General features: G+C 27.1%; 1 protein-coding gene across 1 annotated transcript; it reads right to left on the bottom strand.

Moving 5' to 3' along the window:
- Window positions 1–3,119: 3,119 nt before the first annotated feature.
- On the bottom strand, window positions 3,120–9,185 carry LOC111034275 (diphthine--ammonia ligase). The gene is made up of 14 exons (XM_022315408.1): window positions 8,978–9,185; window positions 8,812–8,921; window positions 8,608–8,730; window positions 8,313–8,497; window positions 8,163–8,236; window positions 7,905–8,088; window positions 7,275–7,366; window positions 6,485–6,575; window positions 6,054–6,375; window positions 5,355–5,671; window positions 4,956–5,117; window positions 4,723–4,888; window positions 3,839–3,940; window positions 3,120–3,777 (listed from the first exon to the last, which is right to left on the bottom strand). The coding sequence occupies exons 3-14, from the start codon at window positions 8,720–8,722 to the stop codon at window positions 3,449–3,451; spliced, it is 2,139 nt and encodes a 712-aa protein (XP_022171100.1). The 5' UTR covers window positions 8,723–8,730; window positions 8,812–8,921; window positions 8,978–9,185; the 3' UTR covers window positions 3,120–3,448.
- Between the last annotated feature and the right edge of the window lie 168 nt (window positions 9,186–9,353).

Here is a 9,353-nt window from a genome sequence, read left to right as displayed (position 1 = left end):
TTTGTTTTAATCAATAAAGGAAAATATTGTACAGCCCCCATTGAAATATGTTTTTTAGTATTTTAGTTTCAAATTTTATTATACATTAATATCTCTTTAAAACATACAATTTTGAGATTTTTTAAAACCATTTTATACTATTATTTAAAATTAAATTAAAAATTTTTTTATGAATTATATTAATTGTATTAAATGTTGTTAATTACACTAAAACTATAAATTACTCATAAAAGGCTGCTTTCATTTCATTTAGATAATCTTAGAATATTCAGTAATTTGTTGTATGCATAGATCTTCACAATTCTTCTTGGAACTGCCTTTAAATCAAAGAGGAAACATGTGGACTTACACATAAGTACATAACACATGTATACCATAAACATTTAATGTGCTGAGTTTGTGGTCTATGTAATTTTCTTTGTGATTAACATGTTTTATGGATACCTAATTTATCACCATAGTGAACAACGGATTCTTCATTCTACTTTTCTCATAATTGTATTATAGACAAAAGAGTTTATTTAATCGCATGATTTTTGTAGCTGGCATTTGCTGGTAGAACACAAAAAAAGAGTTATAGATCACAATGTGTATGGTAGATTCAACTAGATCAATACTGATACCAAAAAATATGATTTTATTTTAATTCAAAACAAGAAAGCTTTTTGGTTATTTTATGAGTTTTTTATCAAAACTACAGAAAAGAAAATTTTGTTCCAATTAGGAAGTTATTAGAGCTCTAACTTTTTTTTAGCTTTTTATCTTTTTTTATTTAATTTTTAGCAATTAGTTATTACAGCTTGACAAATTTCAACCCCTAATTTGTTCAAATTGTTTTAATGCGTCATCTTATGTAAGGATTATTTGCACTAAAATTTATAATAACAATTTTGAATACGGTTTTTAATTCAAAAAATATTTTTTTATAAAAAAATGTAATGAAATGAGTGAAATTGATTTGTATTATTATAAACAATCTTAATATTGCGCTAAATTTATGAAAATTGTATTATCATAATATAAGGTACGTCATCAAGTCTGTTGCGGTATTTTGTTTTTGTGGATACACAGGTTGAGAACCTCGTTTCACGCATATAAGTGGTTACAAATAATAAAAGTACCAGCACGGCTGCCTGTGGGAAAGAAACATTTCTGGTAGGAAAGTGAATCTAGGTGGTACATTGTTGGTTCAAAAGTAAAAAATTCTTAATAGTTTTCAAAAGCGTCAGGGATACCGGGAATTTTTACGGAAGCCCGGTTTTTGAAAAAAATTAGATTTTGATTTTAAATGTAACAAAAAAAAAATATCGTAAATAGGTACATGCAATTTTCACTGAATGTTTGTGTTAGCGTTTTATATACAATTTAAAACATACAATTTTCAAAATATTTTGACTCATTTAAGCTGTTTACGGACCTTTTAAATTTTTTAAATTGTTTAGTTTTTCTCTATAATTGTCAATAAAAATTTTATTTGTTAGGTCAAAAGGCTTGAGCATTTAATACACAACTCCTGATATATATTTATAATATCGGTTGAAAATTATTAAAAATAAATATGCGCGATTTTTTTTACGAGCATTTAAGGTTCAAATGTTGACAACATTTTACAAATAGTTTTATACATTTTCAGCTTTTATAGCTAAGGGTTCAAAATGAAAAACAGTTCCACGCAGCAGGCTATTTTGTAACCAAAAAATCTAAAGATATTTAAGTCGTTTTTTTATGTTCAATTTTACATTCACAATCACAGATTTATGTTGTTTCTATTTTGTTGTAAATTAAAAATATTATTTGTGGGCACTTACTTGAAATGTTTAAAGGATATTATTATATTTTATACACACAATGACTTTTCAGATGTATTTTTTTTGGGAAAAATGAATTTTATCCAGCTACTACCATATTAATAATAAGTATAATAACAATATAAAATATCTTAGACTGACATAGCGTCTCAGCTCAGAATCGTTTTTTGTGTACAATGATAGTATATCATTAAATTCAAATTTAATACCATTCACCAGCTAAGCAACATTCACTTACACGCTTTTTTTGGTATCTAATTTTCTTGGAAATGTTGAAAAAAGCTCTTGAGTTTTTGGCGATTGAGGACAAAAATTATCAAACGGTAGGTACATAATGTAGACTTAAGATTATTTGTAAAAGCTTGAACATAGGCGCTTATTATTATCACTGCATAATGTTCAGTATTGCATGTTTGAAATGAAAATATTTTTGGCTCCTATTGAGTAACCAAACAAATTTATCACTGATCGCAAATCACAGATGTAGTAGATGCACTACATATAGAAGATAAGTAAATTATTAATTACTTATTTGTAGATTTTTAATTTCATTGTACAATTTCTCTTCAATTCTGGATCAATAACTCAGGTATGTAATTTGAACACCAATTTATCAAAGTTTCTTGTCAAGTACTAAGCGGAAACAACCTTGTGTTGTTAGATTTTGTATAGTAAATTTATCTATTATTAAACTTAAAGTTAAGAACATTATCTATGTTAATATGTTGGTTTTTTAACAACATTTAAATTTTAAAAGAAGATTTGAGCATTTTAAACCGAAACATTTTTAAAAAGTTGAATTACAAACACAGATTACTTCAAATTTTAATAGTTTGATAATAGTTTAAATCGCTTTAATATTAAAGTTAATAACACAAATTTGGTTCTACTAAATGAAAATATACCATGTTGAATACGGACCAGAGATAAAAACAAATAGTGTGCTGACATCCTTTAAGTTTGTTTTTATTTTTTTTTTTTAGTAATAGTATCTTAATCAGTCTTTAACTATTACTGATATAGTAATATTAATGTAGACATATTTTTTTTAATAGGTGCAAGTATTGTACAACTAATTCCAGTAATAATAATAAATAATGCTATATTTATGTAATAAAGAACTTTAATGGCAAATTTAGTTTTAAATGTATAATTTTTATAACAATTTTGCAAGATCAACAGAGAATTTTTTTCTTAGTGAGGGAAAATCAAAAAACATATGTATATCAATAGATGTAGGCTGTTTTAGTACAAATATTTTTAATTAAAAAATTTAAGTATTACTAATTTATGAATAGCAAACCAAATAAGTAATTATAAATAATGTTTTAAACAAATTGTATTTGAGCAAATAAATTATTTTGGGTAAAGCACAGCTACGAAAATTTTTTAGTTTAACCGGACGGACTGTTTAACTGAGATATTTAAACAAATTATATAAATTAAATATTTTACCTAGAATATTATTGACTGCAAATTTTAAGAATTTAATCTAATACATATTCAGCCATTATTATACACAGGTTTATAAAATATTTATATGAAGCTGATTATTATTATTTATTAATGGAACAGCTGGCCATTGTCTTTGTTCCTTATTCTAGTGTGCGATTATGTCAATTATTGTATAGTAATGAATCTCAGGTATTATGCCTCAGCGCACAGATTGATACAAATGTATTGGGATGATGCAAATGTAATACAGGTATGACAGTAGCAGCTATTCGATATTCAGCTTTTAAATTATTCAATGTAGCATTGATAAGTTGTCGACATATAGGTTTTTGATCTTGCGATACTTTGTAAAATATTCGTAACGAACAAATAGCATCAGTTGGTGTTGAAGTTGGTTCTCCACGCAGCAGTCGTTTTAATGAATAACGGAAAGCCTCCTCTAGACCAATGGCAGATATAGATTCAGTAGATGTCTCTAATGAATCAGTTATAGCTGATAGTGAAGTGCATGATCCTGAAATAAAATAATGGTTTATAATATTTTGTTGTATTCTTGTTTTCAATTTAATGAGTACCAGATGAAATATATGTAACAATTGCAGCCACATTGTTTTCATAGTTCCAACGTCGACGTATTGACACCCTATAATTATCAACACAACAACCAGTTTCTTCATCTAAAAAAATATAAAAATAGAATACATAAATTTTTTTCAAAAAATATTAACTTTTTAATACATCAAACAGAGAGATTCATCAAGCCCCCCTCCCTTTTTTCTTCAATAATGTAGTTAGTTTAAAATCTAAACTTTGGAATTCTCAAATTATCAAATTCTTGAGATCTTGGAGTACTAAAGGTGTTCTGTCGAGATACAAACTTCTGTTTTTTAAATGAAAACTTTCCTTCTATTGTCAATTTTAAATTATTCAGTGAATAATTCTTTTGAATAATTTGAAGCATTAGAATCAAAATTAGAACGAGTAATTTTTGAATTATTTAACTTTGTGTGTTAAAGATAAAAGGTAATAGATTTATAAGATAGGGACCCGGGTGGGAACTGTTTGTCACAATACTGCCACCGGTTCCCAAGTTATGGTGATTTTAAAATTAATAATTTGTAAAAATGGCCCAAGTATAGTAAATAATATTTCCAATATTATATCTATTTCATATTTTTGTATTAAAGACTATTCTATCCTTAGTACAAATATTTTAATAACTAAAAAATTATTGATTCAAATTTTGAATCAGTTACATCAGAATTTTCAAAAATAATTTATAGTATAAAAAGGGGTTTCGAATGAAAAACAAGTTTGTGTTATAACAGGACACTCTTCTTAAAGTAGTACTAAAAATTCAAGAACTTTAAAGAGTTTATATTTAATAATTTCAAAAGAAGAGTTTAAATAAATTCATTATTTAAGAAAAATGGGGGTGAGCATTACATATAATACTTACACTCAAATCTAGCATTATGTCTATGTGCCCATAAATGCCATTCTACAATAGCATTTTTTGGTAGCCGTGATACTACTATATAATCAACGATAGCATTGTTTGTCCTTTTTTCCCATTCAGTTCTAGCAGCATGAATATATTTGGTGTGAGTTACATAACATATGCCCTAAAAATAAATATTTAAGTCGAAAACTTCAAAACCAAAAATATATTACATGTGAATGAAAATTTACTTGAACAACATCTCTAAGTTGTGTATTAGGATCAACTGCTTTAATAATTCTGCTAACATGCCGTAATGATAGTCGACATTGTTGCCTGATTCCACCCTCAACAATACTCAATGTACCTGGGACTAGAGCAATCTGTCCAGCAACATAAATAATATCACCAACCTAAAATTATAGGTTAAAAATATGATAAGTAATCTAAAAATCACAATCATACAAAATAAATTTAAGAAACATCCGGCATACAGTCAAACACTTTTATATATCTTAGACAATAAATACTAGTATTGATGGATAATAGAAATAAAAAGTTTTAGTTTGTTATAACTTATAAATAAATTGCATCATAAACAAATGCCTGTAATAATATTATATTATACACATAATAAATAATAAACTTACTCGAATAGCTTGGCTATATGGTCCAATATTAGCAGGCGCCCAATGAGATATACTTTGTACATGCATTGTATGTTTGGACATTGATGGGAGGTTTGAATTTGAGGATGACTTGGATGGTGGTTTATAAGCAACTACATCCATAAGAATAGGTGTGTACTCTGAAAGAGGTATTTCAACACAAACTCTCACAGGAGGACTAATTCTACACATTATTGAAGCATATTGTGCATTCATATTAAGAAACTCAGTCATGTCACGAACATATAAAGTAACAGCCACAATGTCAGTTAACTCTAAATTTCTTTCCTGCAATAAATCTATATATTCAAACAAAAAAAAAAATACAAATATGATTAAATTAGTTTCTTGAGAATTTTTTTTTAATACAATTGTTTGAACAATATGTAATATAATATAAATATAGGTATATACAGATATACACTAATTCTATATGCATTGTTAATTTTTAATTTAAGATACAAAATATGATTTAGTTGATTAAAAATATTTGGCATATTTAGTACTTAACCTCAACTTATTGAAACAAATAGTAGAATTAAAATGATGTATTTTAATTGAAATCAAATTTTTGATAGTTAAAATAATGTCAGCTTGACATCATGGTTTAAATTATACCTATGTCAAGTATATAAGTAATATAAGACACTACATACATTATTAAATTATAAATACAATTACCTCTTAATCTCTCAAGAGCAACTATAAGTGGAGATTTATCACCAACCCAATAACCAGTTAATGAATTAATCCAAGTCCAGCCATTTGGATAGCCAATACAAGACACAGAATCTGTCTCTACAAGTTCCCCAAAACATACTTGACCATCAGTCTGGTCAATAATGATACTATTATTTTCAGACGCATCATCATCAAAATTGTCACCATCAGTAACAGTACCAAGGTCAATTTCTAAATCATCCAAGTCCAACAAATGAGCTAAGGGGCTGCGTACTCGATAACAAGCCATACGATCACGAAAACTTTGATTCTCATCAACATTCTTAAAGAAAAAAAAAATGTTTGAATAAATAATCCACATATTATTTAAATGTTATAGATTTTTCTAATCAAAATACCTAACCATAACTTAAATTTAAAATTTTACCAACCGGTTTTTTTAACAAGCAAAATTTTTTAAAATTTATATATCCCACAGGAGCAATAGTGTCGTTGGTATGCATCACAGTTTCAAACTCTTCACTGAAAAATATCAAAGCAATATTTCTAATGAAACATTTGCACCATTTATTACATAATCTGTTTAAAATATTTATGATTAAAAAAAATATATATTATCTCATTGAGTTTAATAAAATAATAACATATTGCAGGTTATTTATTTTGTGTGGAACATATTTGTGTAATAATATTTAAGTATAATAAAAATTGTAAAATAATAAGCAGCTATAATATATAATATTATTATATCAATATAATATATCTATTAATTATAATTAAAATGTATTATTAATATTGATAATGTTAGAACAATGAACTAATGTATAAACATATTGTATTATGTGTAATGTATGTAAATATATTATATATGTATATAGATATTATGAAATATTTCTATCAAAAAAATAAAATAAAAAAATAAATATTATTATTATAATAATTATAATAATAATAATAATAATAATAATAATAATAAAATGTAACAATTTATTAAACTGCTTTCAACTAGGTAATAAAAAATCCACCTATTTTTTTTCTAATCATAGATGATGAAATAAAAATAATTCTCAAGTAAGAACTAATATCAAACAATTCTATGTTGTTTTCTAAAACTAGAATGTTGTCCACTATAACAACATTGATCACTGGAATTTACATGGTAAAAAATGTTGTATTTAAATATGTTTGTGATCAAGTGTGTGGATTTATTTGTATACTTACATGATCACCGATTTGGTGAACAAAGGGCAGTCTAGAGTGAACGTTTCGTATTCTCCACCTTCGCCACATATATTTAAGCCATATTTTTCATTCTGGAAACCAACACAAAAGTCAAGGAGAAAACGGGAAGAACCCCAATTCATCTCCACTGTGTCAGATACGTATTACACTCAATAAAAATTAATATAACAGACACCTATTCTTATATCCCACCTTAATATGGCAATAGAAAAGAAGTGAGCATCAAATATAAAATATTTCATAATTTATTTAATGTTTTTATTCCCAAAAATTAAAAAAGGTAATCCATAATAAATAATTAATAATCAAACTACTAAACTCCTATTGCTAAACCTAATCTAGAAATAAATGGTAGTATAACTTGCATAATGTGTATCAAACTTATTGTAAAGAAATTAAAAAATCGCCACTAATCAGGCATACAGAGACTAACATTCCCTAAAAATATTGACTTATGAAATGCATTTCTAGAACCTCCATTATTGGAGTAGCATGTTAGTCATGCAATAGTGAATATATAAATATATATTTATATATATATATATATGTAAACACACATATATATATCTAATTACAAATATATAGAAAATAATAAATATTCCTCATTACCATTTTAACTAAATGTGGCATTAGTTTATCAATTCGCAATCCCAAATGTTTTGTAGGGTCTAATCCAAGTGCTGCTACTTTAATAACAATTGCTTCAATATTGCAATCAATCATTTCCTGTAACAGTTCTTTTTGATCACGACGCCACAAATATGACAGTGAGCAAATACCTAATCTTGAACATCTAGAAATTATGAAATATTCTTTACAATTTATTAGGATTCCTTGAAGGTATATTGTAAATATCAGTCAACCTACACATCTTCAACACGCAAACGCTGATAATCAGAAAGTATTGCACCCACAGCTACACCATCAAATTCAATTTGTGTCTAAATTTAAAAATTATTGAATAAGAAAAAATACAACATTTAATATTACTTAATGCTTGTATAATAGACTAAATACTTTAATATTAGCAAGGAGATCAAACAAATCTTCAACTTCATCTTCGGGAGTATGAGTATAAATTTTCTCTTGTTGCAATGCAACCCCGTTTGTTCGTTGCCTGAACAATGGGAGTCCCATTGCTTCTGCATATAATTCTACTGCTTGGTGGCCAACACTTTGATACATGTAGCTATCCAACTCATCTGTTATTGTTGAAAAAAATGTTTATAAAAACATATATATTTTTAATACATCGAATACAAACTTGCCACATGTATTATACATGATTTAAGACCTAAATAACACAACTTACCTTTACTTTGTGGTTTTAGGTTGGCCAATGCAACAATGTCATGGCCTGCCGCTATACACTGCATCATGTTATAACAGCTATCCTTACCGCCACTGATTAATGCTACTACTCTCATAATTGAACCTTAGCAGAAAGGATTTGTTTATATACACGAGGCAAAAACGTACTTATGCAATCACCTAACTAACTACATATTACAATCACCTTTGATATTTGTTTATATATTATCTTTAATAGGTCACTGCAAATGATGTAGGTTCACAGCATCCAAAGAAAATCGTTGTGTGTCATTTCGGTTGGTCTTTCGTGGATAACTTTAGAAAAATTAAAGAGCACTTAATGAGCACTGAACATGTTATGTTAAACTTACCAAATCGGAAGAATTTGGTAACCAAAATTTCGTCAAGAACATTTTCGTTCTAAAAAAAATTTTTGGCTGGGCTGTTATCAGTCGCTGTAAACCCTGATTTTTATCAAGTCTAGTAACGCCAGCGATGGGAAAAGGAATTTTGTATCCCGCGATTTGGTTACCTTTAAGCTTGTCCGTTTAGTCGGAGACCGCAGGAAAAACTTTGTTGATAGAATTTCTATTAGGACTCTATTAATTATTATCACAGACCACGGTCTGATTTATTCAATGTGTATCTATGGCCTATCCTTTCTAGTATCTACTTATGTAGTTTTCTAGGGGTCTCGAAACGGTTCACAATACAATATATATACTGATATTATAATATATTCACTAC

Source organism: Myzus persicae, unplaced genomic scaffold, assembly GCF_001856785.1.
Source record: "Myzus persicae strain clone G006 unplaced genomic scaffold, MPER_G0061.0, whole genome shotgun sequence".
In the NCBI taxonomy this organism is placed as follows: Eukaryota; Metazoa; Arthropoda; class Insecta; order Hemiptera; family Aphididae; genus Myzus; species Myzus persicae.
Note: the sequence above shows the minus strand (reverse complement) of the source record. Positions and strands in the feature narration are given on the sequence as shown.

Coding starts and splice junctions, on each gene's coding strand:
- LOC111034275 (XM_022315408.1), bottom strand. CDS start 8,722: ATGAGAGTAGTAGCATTAATCAGTGGCGGTAAGGATAGCTGTTATAAC. Junction 6,376..6,484: donor TTTGCTTGTTAAAAAAACCG/GTTGGTAAAATT, acceptor TTTTTCTTTAAG/AATGTTGATGAGAATCAAAG. Junction 3,778..3,838: donor TGTTACATATATTTCATCTG/GTACTCATTAAA, acceptor ATTTTATTTCAG/GATCATGCACTTCACTATCA.